The following is a 26,032-nucleotide window of genomic DNA, read 5'->3' as shown; positions in this document are numbered from 1 at the left end:
TATGTTATTAGATGACAAAATTGCTTAAAATATAAACTAAATGTGCGAATTGATCATATACCTACTTCACGTATCACGTGGTAAAACGCAGTAAATAGACCACAGTATTTTGGAAAGTTGCCAGAATCTAGGCAATTTCAGCGCACAAAAGACAAACGGAAGGTCGAAAAACGTCATTTCAATTTTTGTCGGTAGATGGTGCGCTAAGCCTTGTGATAGAGGGCGCCAAGTAAAGCGAGGGCGCTAAACAAGCGGTGAGGAAGCTGAAACGTCATGTGGTGACCCCGGACCCGAGCGACCTGACCCGACTGATGCTGCGGCTCATCAGCAGCCCCGCCGGCCTTGCAGCTGTCCGAAATTTGATCTGGTAAGAACGCATGCTTTGGCCCAAGGCTTTGGCCCACGCTCAACGCTGGTGCTACATGCTGACCGAATTCGAGTCGACCCTGGTACCGGGCTTAACCATCGTCCGCACATGCCATTTTCCCATCCTAGAACGCACGGGCGTAGGAACGTCATGAAAAGTGGGTGGGCCACCCTGTCAAGGGGCCTCCTTTTCCAGGGGGCCTCCTATTTTCAGGGGCCTCCAACTTTTGCCTCGTCCTGCTGGCTGCTTTCAAGCATGACCTCCAAATCTAGCTTCTGAGATCGGGCAGATGTACCCAGGGGCGTAACCGCTTAAGCGAACAGTGCGGAAAGTCCGCACCATTTTTAAAACTTATTCCCCCTCCGATTTTTTTTTTTTAGAATCTATTTGCCGCAAACGGCGCATGACCCCTGAAAACCCTTACACAAATGTCTTCCTCATTTCCCAGGTGCCCCCATTAGCTTCATAGGCGCCCTCTTTGGCATACCTATAAGCGCCCTATGTATACGAGTCATCAGAGAGTGAGACATCCCTATATGTCCCACAGTCGCCCCATTGTCGCATACAATGTGCGCTTATCATAGGCATCTCTCTTTTATGGACACTTGAAGGCGCCTCTCTTTGCCATGCCGGCGCCCCTGTTCCTTATGAATGCACCCCCATGGCATTGATCAATTGCAGTCTTGCAGACCTCTATTGCATGTGGACGCCCATATATGTAGGCCTCAGAGGCACCCCTCTTTCGCATTGAGGCGCCCCTAGCTTAGGGCTTCATAGGCGCCCCTCTATTGCACGTAGGTGCCCTACTGTCTCAGAACCGCTCCCCTTTGGCATGCAGACGCCCATCTTTCGACGGAGGAGCCGCTATGGTTCTTAGAGACGGCATGTTGCTCCCAGACGCAGATGGGGCTCTCGGAGTCGACAGTGTGGGACCTTCAGTCGCTGATGGGTGCCCGCCAGATGTGGACCCTTGGAGACGCCGGTATGGGGCCCTCAGAGATGCCGGTATGTGGCCCTTAGAGACACCGGTGTGGAACTCTCAGATACTTCAGTGTGAAGCCCTTACAATTGCTGGTGTGGAGCTATGAATGCGCTGGCTTCAATCCCTCAGAGGCCGGTACATGGACATTAGAGCTCAGTGAGAGCCTGTGTGGTGCCTTCAGTAGCCTTGTGGAGCCGTTAGACATCAACATGGTGCTCTCAGGAGCCGGTGTGTCCTCAGAGTCACCGGTGTGTGGCCTTCAGAGCTCCGAGATACTGGTGTGGGGCCCTCAGAGGTGTCGGTGTGGGTCCTTCAGATGTACAGTCCACAGCAGAAGTAATGTGTGGTTTCAGTCATGGGTATGTTCTGCTTCTGAAGCCTAGGAACGATTAGCCAGACTGCAATGAGACTTTAAATGTAGCTTACATGTATATTCACCCTTGCAGCTACAACTTTATCTATTGACGTCTCTATCTATTGACGTCTATTGACGTATCTATTGACAATAAGTCCGCATTTAAAAATCGTCGGTCAAAGCCATCCGTTGAGATTGGTAAAACCACACATTACTTTAGCGGTGGGCTGTTATAGAGCCTTGAGATGAACAGGTGTGGTGGCCCACAGAGGCGCCGGTGTGGGGCCCCCAGAGCCACCGATATAGGGCCCTAAGAGACACTAACTATGACCCTCAAAGGCGCCGCTGTGTGGCGCTCATAAACACTGGTGTGGAGCCATCACAGGCGGGTGGAGTCGTTAGAGGCCGGAAAGGGCCCTTAGATGCCTACAAGGAGCCTTCAGAAGCCGGCGTGGCACCCTTATGGGGATAAGCGTGTCTACTCAGGAGCCCTTGGGGTACTCTCATGAGCTCTGTGGGGGCCCTACCGAGCCGAAATATGGCCACGGCCAGTTGCCGCCGCATGGCTCTTCGGACTATCATTCTCAGGGGCCTCATCTGCCTAGTTTGAATAGAAGGGCCTCTCAGCCAATCAGTCTCATGGGCCTCCTCTGGCTAGTATAAATAGAAGGGCCTGTTAGACCATCAATCCTAGGGGCCTCTTCTGGTAAGTATAAATAGAAGAGCCTCTCAGACCATTACTCTCAGGGGGCTCCTGTGGACAGTATAAATAAAAGGGCCTCTCAGACCATCAGTTTCGGGGGCCTCCCTAGAAAAGTGTAAATGTGTATATAGGGCCCCCTCAGTTTCATTAGTAGTGGAGCTCTCTGACTATCAGTCTCAGGGGCCTCTTGTGGCCAGTATGAATATAAGAGCCTCTCAGACCATCGGTCTCAGGGGCCTCTTCTGACTAGTTTGGATAGAGGGCCCTCCCAGACCACCGGTTTCAGGGGCCTCCAGTGACCAGTTATATGAACAGAAGGGCTTCACAAGTCACAGCCATCAGCCTCGGGGGCCTCTTCTGACTGGTGTTAATATGAGGGCCTCTCATACCATCAGTCTCAGGGGACTCTTCTGACTGGTGCCGGATTGAGGGACCGCCCAGACCGAAAGTTTTGGGGGTTTCCTGTGGCCAGTATGAATAGAAGGGCCTCTCAGTCCATCAGTCTCATGGGCCTCTTCTGCCTGCTGTGATTATAAGGGCCTCTCAGGTCATCAGTCTCAGGGGCCTCCTCTGACTACAGACTACAGTGTAGATGGATAGGCCTCCCAGACCATCAGTCTCAGGGGCCTCTTCTGACTATTGAGGATAGAGGGGCCTCCTCTGGCTAGTGAGGGTAGGGGGCCTCGGCTAGAACGCCAGTGTCAGGGGCCTATTCTGACTAGTGTGGATGGAGGGGCCTCCCAGACCACCAGTCTCAGACCTCTGACTAGTGTGGATAGAGGGATAGAGGGGCCTCCCAGACCGCCAGTGTCAGGGGCCTCCCCAGACCAGTGTGGATATTGGGGCCTCCTCAGATCCACTAGGGCCTCTCAGGCCATCAGTCTCAGGGGCTTCGACTGACAAGTATGAACAGAGGGCCTCCTTGGATCCATCACGGCCCCTTGGAGTCCGTGCGTGGGGATTCGTGGAACTTATTTTTACCGAGTTTGTTTATTCTGGAAGGTGACGACGTCCTCTCAAATCGAAACGAGGGGCCTCGAGTAAAAAGTGGGTGGGCCAAAACACATGGTTGGCCCCCCACCTCGAAAAGTGGGTGGGCACTTGCACACCTGGCCCCCCCTGTTCCTACGCCTATGCTAGAACGCACATGGGGGGGGGGGGTGCCACCCCCCGCTCCATTTCGTTCCTGTTGGAGATAGAGCTTAGCGGTAAAGACCAAAAAGATTCTTTGGGAAGAGACGAATCCAATGATACCCAGTTTTACCTTCTCAGATCAGTCATTGACCTTCCAGGTCAGGTCAAACTAAAAAAATGTTGCTGTGTTGGGTCACCGTTGGACATCAAGTGCGCTGCTTATCATATACCGATGATGATGCTGTTTTCTGGTGCCAAGCCAGCTAGAACCTCTTTGTCACACTACCCGACCAGGTTTTTGCTGCTGAGGTCATTTCAGGTCAAGCTAGGTCAAGGTCAATTATATGTGTTTGTATGTCTGTGTGTCTGTGTGTATACTGATGTGTGCACCGAGTGTTTATATGTCATTCGATGAAATGGATGTGGTGTTAGGTTGCAAACATATGTGTTATCTGACCCGTTTTTTGCAACAACGTGTGTTTTAATACTAGATTTTGCTTGATTTGTTAGCATTTTTACAGTGTGTGTGCCGTTACGAGACGCAGAGATTGGTACCCGATTTTAAGGTCCTAGGTCAACCGGTGACCTTTGAGGTCAGGTCAAGTGCCCCAAGGTACGGTTCAGTTTTTGGTGAATAACTTCGCAAAAAACGGCCGCAGAGCCGCGATTTTGGCATCATCGTGTTCGCCTCGCTCAGGCGCGTCGAATGATATACTTTTTGTTTGGGTCAGGCCAACTTAGGGTGTTGACCTCAGGTCAAGGTCAGGTCAGCGCCCCCCAAGTCAGGAAGCTGGTCGAAAGAGGTCATGTCGCCATATCATTCGATTTGGCAGGTCTTCCTGAGTCCATTGGTGGTTTTCCCGACTCGCTAGCTCAATTTGATCGGGAGTTATTGACGAAAAACTAATATGACCTTGATGACGACATAAATGACGTCACGCAAGGTCAACATTGCAAAAGTGACGCATCTAACCTTGCAAGGAGTGCATCAAATCACGATTCTGTGTGCTTGAGATAGTTGGAAATCGTTCCCGGCGCCAGAATAGCAGTTTTCATTTTTCCCCATTGACTTAGGTATACCTAATGGTGAGGTCACGTAAATGACTTGACCTCATATGACCTTTAGGAAAAATCCGAGATATACAAGTTGTGAGACTTAGAATGGATACTAGATCCTGCAAGTTTCATTTCCCTGTGAAAGCTCCTCTGGCAGTGAGGGCGTTGCGAAGTTGCAACATCTGAAGACCGTGCAGAGGTTCACTTATGACGTCATAGGTCAGTGACCTGACCTGACCCGAAAATGCGGTTGGTGTCAAAAGATCCGGCTTGAATCAAAGGTCAGGTATGCCAAGTTTCAGCTCTCTATTGCAAGCGTGTTCGGAGCTATCGCAAAAAAAAACTGGGTTTTTTCACCAGAACGTAACCTTAACTGGCCTCACAGGTCGCCTAACCCACATAATGAAAACTGCTATTTTGGCGCCGGGAACGATCCCAAACTATCTCAACTCTCAAACACACAGTAGAATCGTGATTTCATGCACTCCTTGCAAGGTCCGATACTTTACTTTTGCATTGTTGACCTTGCGTGACGTCATTTATGGCTCACTAGGGCCATAAGAATTTTTCGTCAACAACTCGCGATCAAATTGAGCTAGCAAGTCGGCAAAACCACCAATGGACTCGAGAAGACCTGCCAAATTGAATGATGTGCGATATGACCTCTTTCGACCAACTTCGTAACCTGGAGAGCTCTGACCTGACCTTGACCGAGGTCAACACTTTATGTTGACCTTGTTCGAACAAAAAAAAAAACGGTCGACGCTCCTGAGCGAGGCGAGCACGATGATGCCAAAATCGCGGCTCTGCGGCCGTCCTTGGCGAAGCCTTTTTTATGAAAAACCGATCATGTGCCTTGGGCTACTTCGTACTTGACCTGACCCCAGAGGTCACCGGCTGACCTGAGACTTTAAAATTGGATACCAGTCGCTGCTTCTCATAGCGGCCAACGTGCTCGTTTTTTCCGCTGTTTCCACTTTAGTTGTGTTCGGCTCGAACATACGGATCGACTGATTGCAACATGAACCTTACCGGTCAAGTCATGACCTTGACAAATTTCAAGTCAAATTAGGGTCAAATTTTCAAGTTGACCTTTCAAGGTCAAATCATAGTTCAATCGATGCGTCTTGACGAGAGAAATACAATGCTGGTAAAAGAATGTTCGTGCAACGTTTTTGTCAAAAGGTACTGCAGAAAAACTTTCCCAAAAAACATCGTCTTTTTTACAGTTGCCCCCTGCAGACAAAACCGTTGACAGTAGGTCAAATCTGAGACAATTAGGTACACAGAAAAAGCGGTAATAGGACTATCAAATGCGCTTTTCCTCGGCGCTGTAGCTCTATTAGTTTCCGAGCTGTAGGTACGTCGATTTGTTGAAAACTGTCGAAATTCGACCTGGAAATCGGCGAATTTTTGCCTTCAATAACCTCTGGTGTCGGTGACCTGACCTTTAACCTGGCCAAAACAGTAAGCGAAGTAATTTCTTCCTTATTTTTGCCGTTCTTTCGAACGTCGTCTTTCCCGTGTCGCTACGTGGCCCAGGGGCCGAGTTAGAAGGGGGGGTGTTCAAACTTCAAACACCCCTCCCCCCAGCAGGGTGTGGAAATCCAGGACCCCCAGCGGGGCGCGAAGAGGCCACTCGACAAGGGGATTTGTACCCGTCTTTGCTCCCCGTCTGCCGGGGTGCTATCAGCTATGCGTGTATTGCCGAGTGCGTAAGAAACTGATAGGTCCGGCAAGGGCTAAGTGATTAATGCGTGACAGGCTATAGCGTAAAAAAGACGTTAGTTAATCTACTAACATGCTCGTTCGTCAAAACCAATTCGAATCACTCGTAAGTGATGCGCATTGTTTTCCAGACCGGCGACTTGTTGATTGGTTCCGTTGAACGATGAGTGATCGACGACAGCATTGGTGTTGTCGTCACCTCTGGAGCAGCCAGCCGTGTAAAACAGCGCGTGCAGCCGAGCTGGTAGCATTCAGCCATGCACCGTGACTAATTCTACAGCACCTCTCCAAACCGGTCTATCCAGGTCAGTGCAGGCCACTGAGCCGCTAACCTTAACTGTCCGTAACTTACCTCTCTTGCATCTTGACAAGACGCAGCAAGGCGTCGCATGGTAGGGGAGAGTGGGGAAAGATGCCCAGGGTTTGACTATGTCATATATTATTCGAAAATGACGATCGGAAAGCCAAAACTTGGAGTTTCAACGGAAGCCGACATCATTTTTCTCCAAAAATATCACACTTTCGTGCATGAAATATGATAACTTTTTTTGCTATTAAGCATTTTCCTGAAGAAGTGAAAGGGGGCATCTTACCCCACAGGGTGGAAAAGACGCCCCCTGGCGTTGGGTAAGATGCCCCCCTGCACTATAAGTGACATAAATAGGCACGTGAATCGCCTGAACGAATCAGTAGTCCCTTCGAGCCTGCAGTAGACACCAAACGTCATCGTAAGGGCCCTCAAAAGTAGTCGTAAGGGGCTTCAGAGGTCATCGTTAGGGCCATCATAGTCCAGCGTGGCCAAACAAGCCTCCGTGGTGGCGTTCGGAGACCACTGTGGGGCCCTTCATGATGCTTGAGGGCCCTCGAGCCCATCGTGGGGACCTCAGATGCCCGCGCGGCCCGTGGAGCCAACGTGGGAGCCCTCAAAGGATGTCGTGAAGGGCCCTGGAACCAATAATGGGGCCCACAGAGGCCGTCGTGAGGGCTCTCAGAGTCAGATGCCGCCCAAAAAGTCGCTGTGTGGGCCGAGAGACCGGCATGGGGAGCACTCGACCGTACCGGACTCTCAATAGTCCCAGATCGGCTTTTGTCTCTCATCACAAGTATGTAATAAATGATTTGACGGGCTGCTTGAAGGACAGCCTACGGATTTAGGGGGGCGTCTTTCCCCATCAGGACAGGGGGCATCTTACCCCAAGGTACCGAAGTAACATTAAATCATCACAATTTGTTAGCCATAAAACTACACCCTGAAACAAACTGTTAGGGACACAGTACACGCATGTTAATGTATCACGACTATAGCAAGGGACGCAAAAATTATCTACCTTCTTTGATATTTACAATGTTTTGACGCCAAAATATTTTTTGAAAGCAGCGAATAAAAAACATGCAATCACCAGCCAGCCGTTGCCCAACTGAGCTTCGCAAATTTATGTGCAGTTAACAAGGCATGCTTCCGCTTTACGCTAAGAACATTAATTTCCAGGTTCGATTCTTTGTTTCCCCGCTAGAGGGGGTGGGGCGTCTTTCCCACCCTGGGCATCTTACCCCACTCTCCCCTATGCATGTATGTTGTAGCTTTTATGGTGCGCTTCGTATCAGTCAAAATGGTACCTGATCTATACCATTACAACATAGCTTCTCGTTCTCCCTCAGGAAAGGGGAACTATCCACAAAAGGTTGTTAGCGATTTGTGAATCTATTGGTTCCCACTGCCATGCTATACAAGAACAACTCAGACATACAAGATCGACACAACTAAAGCACGAGCGACTGAGCCGTGTGAGCCCTTCGTACCGTTCTCATCTTGTGTGAACGTCCACGTCTGAAAGTGTGAGGTGCATCTCCCTTGTTCTGTGCCGGTATTGTGGTCTTCCGATCTGCAGTTTTGCTGTCGGGTCGCCGAGAATAGGCCGTGCACACAGCCGGCGGTGGCGCTGATTGTGATCAGTTCACGTGCGAACCGCGTCCGGCTGCGATTTATCGCGATAAATCGTCCCGCGCCGACCCGAGGTGCGGGAGCGAACACCAGCGCGCCGAACCGGCACAAAGCGGGGGCCGAAACCAGAGAAGGCGGCTCGGGCCGCCCGTGGGCCAACCCTTTGAGGGCGCGCCCCGTTTCCCACCAATTTGGGCGACATTCTGCGCGGCCAATTGGCTGAATGTACCGGGTCACGTCCCACTGGGCGCTGAGAAAGGCCGGCCGGTGACCGGGGCCCGGTCAGCGCAAACAGCCGCCGGCCAGCGCGGCTCCCTGCTGCTCCAGTGGCTCCGAACGGGGGCGCGACCGGCCGCCTTTGTCGGTCGGCCGGCCTGACAGCCGGGTCACCGATTGGGCGCCGCTTAAAGGGCTGAATGGGGGCCGGGCCGCGGCCGGTGTTTGCTCAGTTGACCGGTCGGTGCCGCCGACCTGCCGCCCAGACGCCGGTGACCACTGTCCGGCCGGCCGAAAACATGTTTGTCCTCGGTCGACCGGCGACCGACCCCCAGCCGGCGGCGTGGCAGGACCACCTGTAATTGGCCGGCATCGCCACACGATCTGTCCTGCTCGCCGCATTCCATTCTGCTCCCTCAGCAGCCGGCGAACCCCTTCCCCCCTCTCACTCTCAGGGGGTCCGACCCGGGAGATCCGGCGCCACTGCTCTGTGTTCGGGTCAGCTGTGGGTCAGGCTGTCTGGAGCAGAGCACTGCGTCGGCAGACGACACCATAGAACCAACAGAGGGTATTTAACCAGCTTTCAGGGTCGGTCGAGTGATACCTCATACCGATGGAGCTGGCGCCGGCGTGATGGACAGCCCGGAGTACACTCCGGGTCGGTCAGTAGGCCGGACTGACAGACTCGACAGGAAGCAGCACTCCCACCAGGAAATAAACACTCGGGGTGGCATACTGGGGCGATCGGCAGGGGTCTGGGTCGCTCGCCAGGTGCGTGCCTTACATTCCGCGCCTCTGTGGCTGGCGCCATACCATATCGGCGCGCCATTCCGACAGGTAAGGGGGAGATGAGGGCCGGAAGGAGAAGAGCAGTCTCCTTCCTACGGGCCCTGATTGGATAGGGTATTAAGATTTTACTCTACAAAGCACTATAAATACCGCAAATTAAATTATTCATTCCTTGGACGTTTATTACACTCTGGTAGCGACGGCACATGGGCACATATCTATTTCTAGAAAACATTTTATATATTTTATATACAAAACAGACCCATGACTTTGACAAATGAATAACTTATCTTACAAAATATCATCGCACTGGAGGTGATTCGTGCAATAGCACAATGACACTTTACAATTGGCATTAGCAGCAGTTGGCGCCCTAGGGCTGTGTGCCCTTCAGACTGTCAATGAGCACGTACTCGAGCGCACGGGTCGGCGACAGCAGCTTGCAGTAGTTGCTGCCGCCGTAGAAAATGGAATCGGGCGCCGTCTTGATGGCGACCGACTGTATCTCGAGACCGTCCTCATTGTAGTGAAGCCGCAGCCTCTCCTGGACCCAGAGGGGACCGGCGCCGGCCTGGTGGTCCTCCAGGTAAGTGACCGGCAGACCGCGCCGCTGGTACCGCTCGAAAGCCGCCGGCGGCGCTGCCTCCACCGCCGCCGCCAGCGTCATCTGATTGACGTCAGCACAGGAGCGGACGTCACCGAACTGGCCTACCGGCAACTTGGCGGCCAGCAGCTCCTGGGAGACCATCTTGACGGCCAGCTCGGAGCTGGCGTGCGGCCCCGGCGCAGCGTCCACGGGATCCAGAGGGAACTCCACAGAGGAGAAGATGGATAGATCGGCCGACCGCTCGCCGGTGATGTTCAACTGGTTGTGCTCGTGCTCCAGATCACTGAGACTGGCGATGTGGTAGCTCTGGATGTCCACCGTCACCGACTCGTCCAGCACGTTGAACATGTACCGCTGCGCCTTCTCAGCCCAGGGCGAGCGGTCGTCGCTGTCGGCCTCCTGTTCCTGAAGATCGTACAGGGGCGCCAGGTACTCGCCCGTCGCGGTGTAATCGTCGACCAGCAGGCGGCGGGACGCCTCGTCGGCACCGCCAGACTTCATGGCCAGGAAAGCGGCGCAGCGCTCGCCGATCATCACCCGGGCCTCGTCGGCGTCCAGCTCCGAGAGAATGTCGTTGGCGGCCACCGTCGGAGGGATCTCGCCGCTGAAGAAGTGAGCGTGGTTCACAGCCTCCAGCAGAATAACCGGCTTCAGCAGGTTGGCCGAGTCGTCCTCAGCCTGGAAACAAGCAACGGTAGAACATTATGTCAAAGGGTATGCAACAAAGACACCATAGATATGACCTCAGGTCCGAAAACATTTAGTCTATAACAGCACATCATCATGTGTAATGTGTATTCAAGGCAACGCGTCCTACGACCTACGCCACCAACAACACAACATCTCAATACCTGGAGCGCCACCAGCTCGGAGTAGGTCTTTGACATGCGTGTGGGCCGCGCCTGTCCTCCGTCCAGTGTGCCGACCAGGTGCAGCACCGGCATGGGGAACGTGGCCAGCGGCCGGTCGGTCAGGTACGAGCCGAAAATGAGCAGGCCGGCCAGCGAGTCCGCCTGCTCCTCGGCGTAACCTGCAAGAGCATAAGAAACAGAATATACCGGTCATAAGTGATATATGGACGCAGGAACGGGCACATTATATAGAGAGAAATAGACGAATAGACTGACTGCATACATACGTGGACTCAAAGGGACAGATGACACTGGAAAAAGGACAGGAAGGCTCTAATTGTTCATGCAGACGGACAGCGGATACAGGAACAAACGGACAGACGCTTGAAAAACGGACGGACGTGCTTCGCTGATTGCTGATTGACTCATGTTTGAGTGACTAATTGGCTAATTGACTGACTTACTGATTAACTGATTGACCGACTGACTGACTGGCTGCCTGAAAGACGTGATGGCTGGCGGCTCCGGGCTCACCCTGAACGACGATGCCGCCGAGACTGTGACCGGAGAGGAAGACGGGGGCGTCCACCGGCATCCCGGCGTCCGCGAGTTGCGCCAGCGCGTCGGTCGCCAGAGCGGGCAGCTGCACCGGATTCGGGTAGTTGCCCACGAACCCCTCCGGGATGGCCACCCACAGCGAGATGGACGTGGCGCTCTGAATCGCCAACCTGCGCAGGAGACGTTTCAATTTAGAGGGTGGTAAACGGTAACAGGCACTTGACTAATCACACCAAAGTCCTGGAGCATATACGAGTGCTGCGGATCATTATGATTACTGCTACAAAATTGTTGTATACCTACTTTAACTTGTAAGTACAGTCCTTTAGACCCCATTGCCCATCCCTACTCGTGACACACCGTCCCATTACCCACCCCAGTGCGCGGTACTGCTCCGGGTAGACGTCCGCTCCCAGTGCCCTGTCCCCTTACACTATCCCAGTACCATACTGGAAGATCCCAGTACCCAGTACACCCACCCCAGTGCGCGGTACACTGTCCCATTACCCACCCCAGTGCGCGGTACTGCTCCGGGTAGACGTCTGCTCCCAGTACACTGTCCCCTTACACTATCCCAGTACCATACTGGGAGATCCCAGTACCCAGTACACCCGCCCCAATGCGCGGTACACTGTCCCATAACCCACCCCAGCGCGCGGTACTGCTCCGGGTAGACGTCCGCTCCCTGCACGATGATCAGCGCCGTGTCATTGACGCCAGGCGTCTCTGGAGGCAGGAGAATGAGTGCGTCTGACAACACGGCCAGCAGCGGCAGCAGCAGGGGGATGGCCCGGAACCCCATGTTGTGGGATGTGCAGGGGACGATGACTGAGACGAGAGTGGCGCACTGACGACCCACGGCGCGTCAAATCACCTCAGTATCTAACCTGCCGTGGGAGAAGTGCCCCCTGTGAAGCCACACAGATACGGCTCACATTACATAAGCGACCGGGACTCAGCTGAAAACGCGCATATTCGGTGGAAGATGATTCTGAAATCATGTGATAAGGCTGACATGTGGCATTTTCTCAAGCTATATGCTGACTCTGCGTCCGGTATTGCGTTAGCCTTATGTAATTCCTTATGATTTTTAACTTTGAACTGCGCTGTCACCATGCGTTACGAAATGCGTTACCAGTCAAATGTTGATTATGCTTAGCACATTTTTATTTTCTTTCAGGTGTCAATTTGAAAACGTACAAGCTTCATCGTAAATTCACACCTGAAGTTTTGACAGCGATAAGGTAAGATGCCGACCGACACGGCTCGCGATGCCGGGACAGTGTCAGCTGGGTCAGCGGGTAAGGGGGCGTGATGGGCGCCGCTCGTGTCTGAAAAGGCCGGGGGTGGAACACAGGGACGCCCACCAATGGGGCAGTTTAAATGGTCAGACACAATGGAGCACGGGCCGTGTGTGGCCAGAAACCGGCCCTTTCCTCTGGCACCCTTGTGTCTGGACCGGGGCCGATCCTCCCCTGAACCTGAGGCGACCCTTTACCGTCCGGGCCGGGCGGCGCGCCTGGCACAGTCTCCGCGAATACGATACATCCAGCCAACACCGGATAATCCCGGCGCTCTCCTTGAAAGGCCCAGTGCCCCAGAGAAGACAGCAGACATGGCGCGTTGTTTCGCTTGGGTCCTTAGAGTAAAGGCTAGCAGGCCACATGTCTGACCCGTCTTTTGGCTTTTGTTTCGGGATTCAGACCGCAGATTAGATAATGCGTCGCTTTACCCTGTCCACAAAGAACAAGTAGACCACAAGCATTGCTTGATCTGTTTCTGTTTTTCACGACTATTTGTAAAAGTCTGGCATTCGTTTTCCTTGAAATGCTATAGGTTATGGTCCACTAAACGTCATAGCAACTGGATGAAAGTACAGAACCATGCAATCGACAGGACCACTTTGTCGGCAAGAATCACTCACATATCTCACCCACAACTTTCAGCTTTGTGATGATGTTGATTGTTGATATACATTTGTTCAATGTCAACATTTCTGTTCATTAAGTCATTTATTTGCCGTAGCTGAAATGTTATGTTTCTAGGAACGCTATCACTCAGTGCTCGTAGCGGATATCTATGTGTTACAAGACACGCTTTGGCATAGATGCATAGATGATGAGCTCATCAACATTCACTAGTCACATAAGTGCTGCTAGCTAGTACATCTAAGGACTTATCACTTATCAGTAAAACAGCATGCGTGAAATAACAGTCGCATTCTTTGAGTGGCATATCTCAACTTCGAAATGGGCCTCGCGAATACCAACCAGCTGCGCGTGATGCGCACATCACCAAACCACAAATTATTTCGACGAAATGTAGGTAATGGGAAAATCCGTTTACCAGAAACATTCCATCCCAGGTGCAGTCAGCAGTCAGAAGGTGGCTTGAAACAAATACTCCTCAACCTCAAATGTCGAAAATCGTCTGTTAAATGTCACGTTTCAATTTGACAGAGGCGGCTTCTTTCAAGCTCCTTGTTTGGTGCGGCTGCCTCTCGGTTGGGGGTACAGCGGCGAGCAATTGTGGGGTTTGTGAGGAGGCGGCGCGTCGCACGTGCCTGACCGAGCTCTGCGCCGGACTCCCCGGGTACGGACGGACGCCGGTCCGTTCCGCCCCGCGCTGTTTTCAGTGACGGTGGGGGACAGTTCTCTCCTGGTGAGGAGAATGGACACTGACCGGCGGGGATCGGACGGCCAATTCTAAAACAATGCGGCTCCCCGCCGGCCGGCACGGGCTCCAGGCCGCCCCGCCGGAGTTTGTCCAACAGCGCCGGGTCGCTATCGGGCCAATATTTACCCCGCCGACAATGGACGCACGCTATCGGAAAGGGGAATTTCGGCCCTAATCTATATGGACCATCAAAGACCAGCGTATCGGTTTAAATCATGGGGGCCCATTAGACCTTACACAGAGTTAGGGGAACCGGACTTTCGGCTGCATGTGTATGCTTTGCATGATCCCGCGAAGCTGGCACCATGTTGTCTCTCGCGGTGTTACCATGCCAGTGTATTTGGTCGGCGATCAGGGTAGCAGAGATCAATGACGGCTGGAGACAGGTCTTCTGAGCCGTGAGTCTCGCGGCAGCCGTCCACAGGTGTCCGCCCGGGCCGGGCCTCCGTTCCGGGGCGGGCCCAGCGGGAGGTGCCAAAAACAAGGCCCCCGAGTGGGACCCTGTTGGTTTTGGTGCCGTCCGCCGACCACCCCCCGTCCAATTCATCACCATGCCACGAGGTTTTGTTCTGACCGATTCTGACCTTTGAGAAAAATCATTTTAGCTCTGCCCCTTATATTAGTTAGGTGATGCGGTGTTTGCCAATTATTGGTTCTTTTAACATACCACATGGCGGTAGCTGATAATTGGATCCCCAGGGACTGGAGGCCCCAATCAACAGTTAATTATTCACGCTGCTTTCTGGGAATACACTGAAAAGGAATTCCGCCCGAGTGAAATAACTCCGAAAAGAAATCTGCATGCAATTTCTTACAGCCGTTGACTTTTCTCAATGTCACCCAAACCGTCCTGGGAACCGCATATTGATTTTTACATCTCCGCCTGCCGTCGTAGGGCCCACTTCATTACACGTGCTGATTTTTCTCTCTGCGGGGGTCAGCCTGCGCGCTGAGTCCATTGTTTCGGCAGCGGGCCGCCGGGCGCGGGTCGTGCCGGGTTTTTGTGACCCCGCCGCCCGGTCCGCCGGTCGGAGAGCGCCGGGCTCCGTGCGCCGGCCGCCGTTTTTGTGCGCCGGTATTTAGCGCCGCTCCGGTGGTAGCCTGCTCCGATTCTGGCGCGGCAGAGACGAATAATGGCGCTGTACCATCGAATAATGCAGGAGAGCATTCAGGCGCGCCGTCGATACGGGCCGAATGTGCGCCGTTTTTGCTCGCACCGCGCCGGAGATGCCAGATTGAGATAGAGCCTTACGCACACATACCAGACGCCAATAGTTGATCGGAGGGCACACGGGCGCCCGGCTGCCGCTTACCATATTGGGACAGCATCAAAGGTCTGATGAATATCGGCCATCGTATCGGGTCGGGCGCCTCCGGGGCTGCATTGTTTGCCGAGGAGCGTCTTGAAGCGATTAGTGGGGCCTGGGCGCGGGTCTCCCGACATGGGCCCGCGGGGGCGTCCTCCCTGCGATCGCTGCGTCCCCTCTGTACTCGCAGTATAGAGGAGAGGACATTGAACAGTGTCGCATATGAAACATTCTTGGTCGGATCAAAGAACGGGAGCAGAGATGGAGGACAGCGCGGAACATACCGCAGGGCATGACTGGAGGAGGGAGGTTGGAGAAAGACCTCGTCAGTCGTCAGATTTAATTAGGCAATGTGGCATCAAGCTCTGGTCCTGGTTTTCACTCATTAGGCCTCGTTCTCTCAAAACGCGCAAGCTACTAGACGCAGTTAAATAATTTGATTCGGAAGAATGTCTTCTTATCAGCTCGTCCCTCCTTCTTCTTGTGTATCAGTCATGAAGTTGGTAAACGCTAGTCAGGATTTTTTTGTCTGCAGTGGAGCTTCCTTCCTCAGCGGGGGAGCTGACAGCCCACGCCTCAGACCCATCTCTAGTGACCCAGATGCTGTCGTTGCCCGACGCTCCCCCCCCCCCCCCCGACGGTTCCTTCCGCCTCGGCGTCAGCTGACCGGCGCCACAGGCCGCGTGAAAGGCCCAATGGAAGGGGTCGGCCGGCGGGGCCGCGCCCTGAAAGAGGTGCACCGCTCCGTGCTGAAAGACGGCCGTGCAGGGGTGTGAATGCGGCGCTGATTTAGGACCGGCGACAGCGGAACGGCGGGTCGGTTTGAACAGGTCCCCGTCGCCACCCGCGCCTCCCTCCCCCTCCCCGCTGCCATTCAGCCATGGGACCGAGTCGCTCGGACCATAGCGGCGCCATCAGTGTCAGTCCCTTATAGTCAGTCCCTTATAGCAGCCAGCACTGCAGTATATCAGTCCAGTCTGCCGCTACGAACCATACTGCCTTCGTCAGTTCGTTCAGTCGCCATCATTCCACTGTCCATATCCGGTACAATCGTTCCACTGTCTTGAAATAGCATACCCACTGCATCATTCCTCTCTTCTCAGTCAGCTGTCTCAGCCCGGTACCTTTGTGCCAGCTCATCATTCTGTCTTCGTCCGGTACCCAATACATCTGTCCCTGTTCATCAGCCCGTTGTCTGGGTGGACAGTGGACACTACAGCCGCTGTACCGCTGTAAAAACGTCTGTCGGGCCGCGCCATGCCCAGTGACAGAGGACTGAGAGCTCTACCACCAGTGGTAGTCGGCGCTGTGCTGCCGTCACCCGCCCTCCCGCCGACAGACAGGTAGTCGCAGCTCGGCGACTTAATCAGCTCAGCATTGTCGCTCTCCGGTCCTACCGCCGGGAGCCAGCGGCGCGCGCGCCGCGGCCGGCCGCCCCCGCCGCGCCAGCTCATTTGGCGCGCTTTGTGCCGGCGGGGGCGCGCCGGAGCCGCCAGTGCGTCTTCCCGAGACGAGCGCCGCCGAATAATTGGCCTGGAAACGTCTGAATGGCCGGGCCGGCTCCGGACGCGACGCCGCTCTCCAGGACGCGGCCAGGCCGCTGACGACTCCTTAGCGGAGCGCACAGGCGGAAGAGAGCCGAAGCCGATAATTCCGCTGATTAATGACGGATATTGTGCCGGCTGCGCGATTTGCACTCTGGTGCAGTGGCGTGGTGCGCTCGGGACGGTCGGCGGTCGGGATGCGATCCGTTCCGCTGCCCGTTGTCGTCTCTGGGCGGATGTCAGTGAATCGCCGCCACGGACTGCGGTTTGTGTCCGGCATGAGGGCTGCTGTGGCTGGACAGAGCTCGTGGTACCGATGGGACCTATGGTGTCCGGCGTGACGGAGCTGCTGTGACCCACCGGAACTGACGGAACAGATGGAACTGAGGTGTCCGTTGATGGCTTCCCTTCCGCTATTGACAGAGGGGATCGACGTTGATTTGATCTGTGGAAGCAAAGAGTATCAACTCCACGCATAATGGGTCTCCATCCCACTAGGATGTGGCATAACTACTTTTTACATACTCGGTAGATCCTGTGAAGCCGGCTCTGCGTAAGGTTGGCAGAATGAAGTCGAAGTGCCGGAGAAGGGTTGACGGGCAGACAGCAGTGTGTTGGGAGGAGGGGTGCCGTTGGGAGGACTAAGGTGGTAGAAGCCGGATGGCCGGCGGCATAGGCGGCGGAACGGGGAGGGCACCGGGGCACCGTGCCCCCCTTTGATTTTGGCATTTTAACATTAGCCCTATGGGCGTTCATTGGAAAGAATGGGACCAAAAGTCGGCAGTGCCCCCCTCCCCCCTTAATTAAAGGTGTTCCGCCGCTATTGGCCGACGGCGTGCTGACATCTGCCCGCCAGGACTGCAACCGAAGGATAATTCAGGTGCGGCTGTTATGCCATGTTGACGGATGGTAATGGGGTGTTACCCTAATTTGCCATGCTTGGCAGTGTATGTAACATGTTATTTTCTGCAGGACTGAATTAGCATTGCATACACACTAGTGATGCAGGTCATGCAAGATGTTCATGCACGTAATGGTGAAACAATTCAGGCATTAATTATGCTCCCCAGGACTAAGGATGCCCTGCCGACCTAGCCCGGCATGCGAGTCAGTGGTGAGTGGAGCACCCCGATCATATACCGCTGGAGCGTTTTTGTCGGGGACCGAAAACGCTCTCTATTTAAAAGGGAGTAGAAATGGACGAAATGATAAAACGAGCGCACCATGAGGACTGAGACAGCCTGCCTGACGGAAGAATAACTCTGCCAAGAACAGGATATTTACGGGATAGGCATACGGCAAGGGACAGTCAACGGACACAGACAAGGAACATTAGAGATCGCGGCGCATGTTTTGGCAGCTCGGACTCACTCCGCTGTTTTTACAGTTCTCTGTTCTGCTGCCACTAATACAAACGTTTCTGTGGACCAAGACTGCGTTAGAATAGCAGTCGCGATGCTCTGTAACGGACTCTCCATCGATCTTTTCAAACCGTCGAATTCGCCGACGCCGCAGTGGACGGCTCATAGGCAGTTGGGAGACGTCATGTGAGTTTTGTTCCCAAATCCCGGCCTCGCTCGTTATAGTGTGTATGAGGACATAGCCGTCCGACAGGCGGTCCCCAGAGACGCCGAATATTCTGGCTTAGAGGAGCTGAGAGAAGTGTCGCAGAGACAGAAGATCTCGCTCTAAGGAAGCCCTACTGAATCGGAGAAATAGGAGATCACAGCCCTCTTTATTCGACCTACATATATCTGCGCTGACCTATTAGCTCAGCCACAGATAGATCAGGCTTCAGGCCGTGCCCAGACGGCGTATTTGCTTTAGCCGCCCCGTCTAGGCCACTCCGTTCTCCACGTCCCTTTCATTCGTTCCGTTTCAGAATCTCCATAATTATTTGTCGGCCGCGGTGAAAGAATATGTTTATTTTAGCTCGGCGCGGCCGGCGTCCCGTTTTGTACGGGACGATGAGTTAGAGGGTGAGCGAGCCTCCGCCTTATGATGGATCGCTTCACCGACATAAAACGCATTTCACCAATTGCCTTATGGTCGCGCTCAGTCGAGGAAGGCGCGATCGTTTTAACGCGTGACCTGGGCGGCAGAAAAGCTGTAAAGAGTTATTTGAGTGTGTGGAGGCGGGCCGCGGCGCGGGGGCGGGTCGCGACTGGCGACGGTCGGGGACGCCCTGAATGCGGGCCATTCCGGTGGATGCGCGGCCGAGTGGCGCGCTTTGAGCAGCGGTCGGGCCCAGTGACCGATCAGGCATTTGACGCGGGGCCTGTGCGTCGGACGATAGGCCGGTACCGGCATCAGAGGCCTCGGGGACGGCCCGCCATCGGCCCAACAGGGGCCCAAGTCATTGGGACGGCGTCCATTCAGCATTGTACAACATTCCTCTTCTAATGTCAAAGATTTCTCTTGTAATAGTCTCTTGGAGGGTATCCAAACCGAACGCTGTAGTGACCAAAGACAGAAAACGGAGACATATCTTTAATCAGGTCAACTTTTATAAAGATCTATACGGTTGCATTTATCACTGATAAGAGATTCAATATGGGCACACATAATGGGCTTTAGTGGATGGAAAACCCGATGGAAAGGCATGACAGCAATATTGTCAGGAAAGTCGCTTTTTATGTCGAGACTCGAATCATAATCGTTCTAATCCTAAATATGCTACACATGTCTATTTAGTTTGCAGGCATACCTCAAGAACTATACATTCCAACAGACCTTGTAAGGCACAGCCTTCGGCCCAACACACCCTGAACCCATATATATCAAAGTGGCTAGTGCAGAGTAGCAGCATGGTGTGTTTAATGTGTGTATGTCTTGTGCAGTTCTGATCATAGGCTCGCTGCTCAACACTACTTGGCGTGTAATCCGGCAGTATACAGGGCGGTACACAGGGTGCCGCTGGCCAGACTCCTTTCTGCCACCTTATATACAGCCGGTGCGAGCCGTAACTCGGCTGTCCACGTGCGGCCACCGGCGCGATAACTACTGCCATAAATAGGGACCACACCGGAGGGGAGGACTGGCCAAATCAACCCGCGGCTGGCGGCCACCCTTCGCACTCTCACACCCGCCCCGCCCAGCTCCTCCTTCATACATGAAAAAGGTCTGGGTCTGCGCCATGTTCAGGGAAAAAGCTATCAAATATTTTACCACCGTGCTTCATTGCTAAACACCGCATCATACGAGATTCGCTCTTTTATTTTATTATCTGGTGACAGCTTTCAAACATCTTGCTGCGTTTTTTTGCTAGGGTACCTTGAAATTTGATATTTTCTCTATGAGAACAAAGATCTACATATAATGCAGCAAGTGACACTGAATGATGATATGTTAATGGGTATTACCCATTGTGTTGTTTATATATTGTATGATGCTAATTAAGTCACCGCTTATCGGGAAATCAGATGAAACTCTATCGTTGTTCGTTGGGTAGTAGATAGGCTGATGCTGTTTAACGATACTGAGACGTATGTCTACTATATAGTTATAATGAAGTCGATGAGACAAAGCAAAGAGCAAACAAGACCTCTCGATTGTACCTACAGACTTTCGAGGTGCTCCAGGTTGCCAGCTTTCTGCTGCCGTCAATTTAGTGACAGCCGCCGACCGCTAAGTCACCTGCCTCCTTCGTTTTGTAACCTGCTGTCGAAAATCTAGTAAGTTACCACCTTCAGCCCAGTCCAGTGACCTGCCGTTGTCAGTCCAGTGACCTGCCACCGTCAGTCCGTCACCCGCCGCCGTTAGACCAGTGACCTGCCACCGTTAGTCCATCACCTGCCACTGGCAATCCAGTGGCCTTCCTCCATCAGTCCAGTGACCTGTCACCGTCAGTCCAGTGACCTGCCGACAGTTCAGTGATCCGTTATCGCAGTCCAATAACCTGGTGGCTGGTACCGTCAGACCAGCGACCTGCCTCCATCAGTCCAGTGACCTGGCGCGGCGTCAGTCTGTCACCTGCCACCCCATCCCGCCTGGGGCGCACGCCGTTCCCACGGGGCGGCGTCCCCACGCGGCCGGCCTCTGTTTCAGCGCCGCGCGCCGCAGGTGACGCGTGCGCCGCTGAATGCCGCCGCACCTGAATCACGCCGCGCGCGGCGCGTGCGCCGGCGCCACTCAATGCCGCGACGCCGACTTAATCAGACGATTAATGGCGCCGATTGGCGTCGCCACAGCGCGGCTCAATAGTGGCGCTGTGGCGGCGTGTGTGGCGCACTGTTATCTGATCCGACGCCAGCATTCGACGCCGCGGGTCGGTAGCATCCGTGAGTCACTAGTCGCCATCGGTTCGAGAGATCGTGACAGCTCTGGTTTTTATTGATGATTTTAATTAGTTTTTGGGGCTGCTATAAATGGATTTTGGACTTTGCTAACCCGCTATCTTTTAATATTCCCAACGAAATTTTAAATGATGACTCGTCAAACATAGTGACTCTAGATTGGTGTATTTGATAGCGCAGTTTCTTCTCTCGTCCCTTTTACGACGATTTGGAGCATTCTTGTAATTAGCATTGGACTGCAAGTCATCATGACGATCGATTCTCCTCGATGTGGATCCCTGTTCAAAAGTTAAAACAGTACCGAAGTAGGGGCTCGCGCAAAAATCCGTGTTTGTTGTTTATTGTTTGGAGTGGCTCCAGGCTTTGCCATTTCTCCAATGCATTTACTGCATAAGAATACAATTGATGACAGAGCAGAACTTGGTTTAGGTATTGATTTTGAATTTTGGCTAAAATGAGGAATTTATTTCTGATTGATAAATAAAACTTACAAATCGCCGATAGCTTAAACGGAAAACGGAAATTAGACTTCTACTCTCTTCGCATTGAAGGTCCTGGGTCTGGTTTGTCTCAGCTCATGCATGGCCTTCACTGAGCAACAGTGGATTTACCTGGGATGTCCGTTTGTAGGTTTGCACGCTGGAGCGCAGCATGCATCACAGCTGCAAATATACATATGTTTCATCATGGTCCTTCTCTGGCAATGGCACTGCGAAGTGCGACCATTTGCTCAGGCGGCTACCGTGATTCTTCATGATGCTCGAGGGATTACCGTGGTTAAAGGCGCTAGCGCTACAAACAAATAAACAGATCAGAATTATCGTCATCGCCGATCCCGTTGCACCGGTTCGAAATTTGAATATTTTTTATAACCATGTCAGTTGTCAAGCTCTTCAAGGGTTTGTGTTTGTTTTGGCAGCCGATAGGCGCAACAGGAGCATGACAACTAACAAGAGACTGATAGAGCAACAACTCCGGTATCATCTCTCCGTCGGCCGTCCCATGGCCCATGGACAGTCTTGCCTGTCCGTTGGGGGACGCTCTGCCTGTCGGGGGACGCTCCGTCCGCCCGCCGCATCTGTGTCAAGGGCTCCGACGAACCGATGACGCCGGCTGGATGACGCCGCGCGCCGGATGACGCTGCCACCACCACGCCGCCACGTCGATGCAAATGGTGCAGCTTTCCATGCCGGTTGGGCAAGTCTGCGGCGTCTGTGCGGGGGAGTGGCCGGTGCTGTGCCCGCTCTGGCTCTGACTGGCCTCGGGGTGGGCTCTGATCGGCCCGGCGTACCTGGGACGCCGCCGACGAGAGAGAACCTATCGAGCTTGTCATCGACCATGTCGCATGCTCCTTAGACGGCAGTGGCTTGCATGTTCCTGTGGCACGCTGATTCGTAGGCTGTAGAAATAAGTTACGCAAACGCGCGGCGTCATGCAATTAACTACTCTGGATTTGAATGCCAAGTTGATTCAAACTGCTAAGCTGCTGTAATGTATCCACATTGTATGGAAGATATGTTTTACATTCTTATTTTTTGATTGAAGTGTTCATTATTTTTAGGTATACGGTGGATTTCCCACGTGTCGCTTTAGTCGCTTTAGCGCTCTTTTTACGAGCCTAGTCTGAGATAAGTGGCAGTGGCTAAGTTATAGAGCACGATGAATTCGACGAGCAGGGCATCGTGTGTTTGACATGGCTGACTTGACTCTGAAATCTGCCGCTCATCCTGATTTATCCCGATCAAGCGGTGAATGCCAATTATTTTCAGCAGGTCAGCATGCGTAGGCGGTAGGAACCTGACCTGACCTCAGAAATATACCTAAACATGTAAGAAAAGTTGAGTAGGTTCATAATGAAAATAAGAAATTGACTGATTTCTTATTTTTTTCGGTCACAGTCCAGGTCTGTGTCCTGTCCTGTGCCCGGTCCCGTATATCTTGCCATGTGTTCTGTCTTGTGACCCGTCCTGTGTCCTGTCCTGTGTCCTGTCATGTGTCCTGTCCTGTGTCCTGTCCTGTGTCCTGTCCTGTGTCCTGTCCTGTGTCCTGTCCTGTGTCCTGTCCTATGTCCTGTCCTGTGTCCTGTCCTGTGTCCTGTCCTGTGTCCTATCCTGTGTCCTGTCCTGTGTCCTGTCATGTGTCCTGTCCTGTGTCCTGTCCTGTGTCCTGTCCTGTGTCCTGCCCTGTGTCTCGCTCTGTGACCTGTCCTGGGTCCTGTCCTGTCCTGTGTCCCTCCCTGTATCCTGCCCTGTGTCTTGCCCTGTCTCCTGTCCTGTCCTGTGTCCTGTCAGTCACCGTTCCTTCCACTGACAGGCGGTGCCGCTGGACAGCGTCTCCGTCCAATGTCACTGTGTCACAACATTTGCATACCGGGTGTCGAGGAGCGGGCCGACGGGGCTCGTTAGGCGGGCTGGTCGGCCTGTCGTCGGACAGCGGCGCCCGCATGGCGAGTGTGGGACGCCGACCGATGGGTGATGGAGCGGACTCTGCACGGAGACCGCCCCTCCCCGCCGCCCAGTTCCGCTCTGTTCCTCATCTCACGCCACGCCGGTGGTGGCAGACAGGCCCGCGGCAATTAGGGGTGCGGGTCGGCCGGCCGGCGCCGCCCCACTGCGGCAGACGCGGCGCACGGCGTGCCGCGCGCCCGCTATATGACGCGTCTGACAGCAGCCAACGGCAGCCGCGTTTTTCTGACACGGCCTGGTGCTCGTTTTTTGCCGCCGCTTCGACGGCGTGTCAGAGACATGTTCGTTCGGCTCGAAGAGCATCTGGAGACTTCAATGCGTGCTGCGAACATAACGACAGCTGAGGGACCTGGATGCTGCATAGAAGGCTAGCACCAAGCGGGGTTTTACGTTTCGTATCAGCCTGAAGAACAGCGCTTTGGCCAGTGTTTCGGTGTGCAATGTGCATGGAGAAAATGATGCGAGATGAATGGCATACGTCTGCATCATTTTTTTGTTTTTTGCACTATTTCTGCCGCAGAGTTCCATTTAGTTACAGGGTGTCCGGAAACAAGGGTGCCCCTTATTCATTCAGCTAAACCCACTGTGCGCTTTAAGAACTGTTGAAAATTTCCTAAAACTGTGCCTAAGACTATCCACAGCTGTCCGTTAGTCACGTGACCTAACCCGGTCACCTGACCTTGACACGTGAGATGCGCCAGGGGCCGGCGTTTGGCAGGCGCATACTCGCACCTGAACGTGGTGTCTACTGTGACGAAAGAAATTCTTTGACAAAGCGTCATCGCGCTAAAGTTATGGTGAAGACTGGAATGAAGCGGGAAGTCAAATCGATTCCACTGTCCTAATCCCAATTGAAAACCTATGGGGAATCATGAAGGAAAAGCTCAGCAAGATTGAACCAGCTCCCACAGAAAACGAGCTTTAGAGGAAGGTGTGAAAGGTGTGGCTGAGCATCAGCGCGAATACTCCGGACATCTTGATCTATGGAATACCAAAGCGGATGAGGGAATGGGTAGGACAGGGCAGGGAATAAATCGGTCAATAAACCATGACCCGGGGGCTGTTTGTTTATTAATTATGGCGGCGAGCTGATGGAGGGGCAAATAATTTCCGGACACCCTGTATATAGGTACTTCTGCTCGTAACTGGATTAAAGTTGTTCGTAACTCATAACTGAATCATTTACTCATAACTGACTGTTTAAGCTTTTTTACTCATTAGCTGGATTATACAAATATAAATGCAATGTGGGTACGTATGTTTGCTTATTCAGGAATGAAGACTTATCCATGCATATAATCCGATGAATTCAGCGATTATGTGCCCGCAAGTCAGTTCCAAGATTTATGACACTTATTCTTGTAATTCTGAAAATACTGTAATGACCGACACATTCGACGCTTAAATTCCATTTACGGCTTCGGTTATTGAATCTTGATGTTGCGAAGGGAGGTTAGTGTTGATTTATCACACCTCTTTGAACGTTTCAGATAGCACGAGAGTGAGTAAAATTTGGGGGATGACGCCGATAAGACAAATCTATGCTTTGTATCAAGACGTAGCCACAGGCGCGCATATAAACATTCCTTGATCGATGTTTATGATTATTACTTCATCTTTAGCAGTAAAAGTTCAACAGAAGCCTCATAAATTGTAAAATGGTCTCGAATCTTCTCAGTGAAAACCCGAGGAATTGCACCTCAGCACGAAACATGATACGAGCAAATCTGCAGCCTGGATCATTATGCTTTTTGTCTTCAGAATCTCGGCAGCAGCGAATTCCAGGAGCGGAGCAGCCGGACGTCTGTCAGACCCTGGCGGCCGTCAGCTGATCGTTCCAGTGACGTCACGTCCACCTCTGTCCTGTTTCCGCGCTCCCCGCCCGTTGCCGGCGGCTTTTTGCCGAGCAGACAGCTCCCACGGCCGCGGCGACTCGGCTTTTATCCAATATCAGCGGCGGATCGGTGGGCCGGCGCGAGCGGCGTCCCCAAAGGCGCGTCATTAGAGAGCCCGCCACAGCGCGGCACGTTGCGGCGACCTTGGCGACCTGGCGATCACATCTCCACGGTGGCACGCGACGAAAAACACGCCGGCCACGGGCCGCAGCCCAGATAAAAACCGCGGAATGCCCACACTAATTAAGATAGAATTTGGCGTATTTGAATACATCGTTTAAGATGAAATGGTCTGATGCCCACGGATCAGCAGAGAGAAGGCATTCGTCAGCTCAAGGCAATCCTCGCCCTTAGCAGGCTGGGACGCCGGTTAAGCGCCCAGAATGGATTATCTGAATACAATTAGGAGGCTGGTGTGCGGCTATCTCGGCTCGATCTGCGCCTGGTGTCCGCCACCGTGAGGTGTTTATTGTAATTAATCGTCTTGGTCGGCAATTATATAGCCATCAGCATAGTGTCAGCTATCCTATCAGTGTAAATAAATCCCCGAGTTTTGAGGCGC

General features: G+C 53.2%; 1 protein-coding gene and 1 long non-coding RNA gene across 2 annotated transcripts; one reads left to right on the top strand and one right to left on the bottom strand.

Moving 5' to 3' along the window:
• The first annotated feature begins 180 nt into the window (after nucleotides 1–180).
• On the top strand, nucleotides 181–25,524 carry LOC122375926. Its single transcript, XR_006255485.1, has 4 exons — nucleotides 181–367; nucleotides 6,457–6,630; nucleotides 12,469–12,532; nucleotides 25,337–25,524. It is a non-coding gene; the product is annotated as an uncharacterized LOC122375926 (long non-coding RNA).
• On the bottom strand, nucleotides 9,429–12,131 carry LOC122375925. Its single transcript, XM_043355508.1, has 4 exons — nucleotides 11,936–12,131; nucleotides 11,265–11,458; nucleotides 10,731–10,909; nucleotides 9,429–10,557 (listed from the first exon to the last, which is right to left on the bottom strand). The coding sequence occupies exons 1-4, from the start codon at nucleotides 12,088–12,090 to the stop codon at nucleotides 9,646–9,648; spliced, it is 1,440 nt and encodes a 479-aa protein (XP_043211443.1). The 5' UTR covers nucleotides 12,091–12,131; the 3' UTR covers nucleotides 9,429–9,645.
• Nucleotides 25,525–26,032: the final 508 nt, after the last annotated feature.

This window comes from Amphibalanus amphitrite, unplaced genomic scaffold (genome assembly GCF_019059575.1).
Source record: "Amphibalanus amphitrite isolate SeventyFive unplaced genomic scaffold, NRLGWU_Aamphi_draft 001960F_arrow, whole genome shotgun sequence".
Lineage (NCBI taxonomy): Eukaryota > Metazoa > Arthropoda > Thecostraca > Balanomorpha > Balanidae > Amphibalanus > Amphibalanus amphitrite.
The sequence above is the reverse complement of the archived record's forward strand: the minus strand, read 5'-3'. Positions and strand labels throughout refer to the sequence as shown.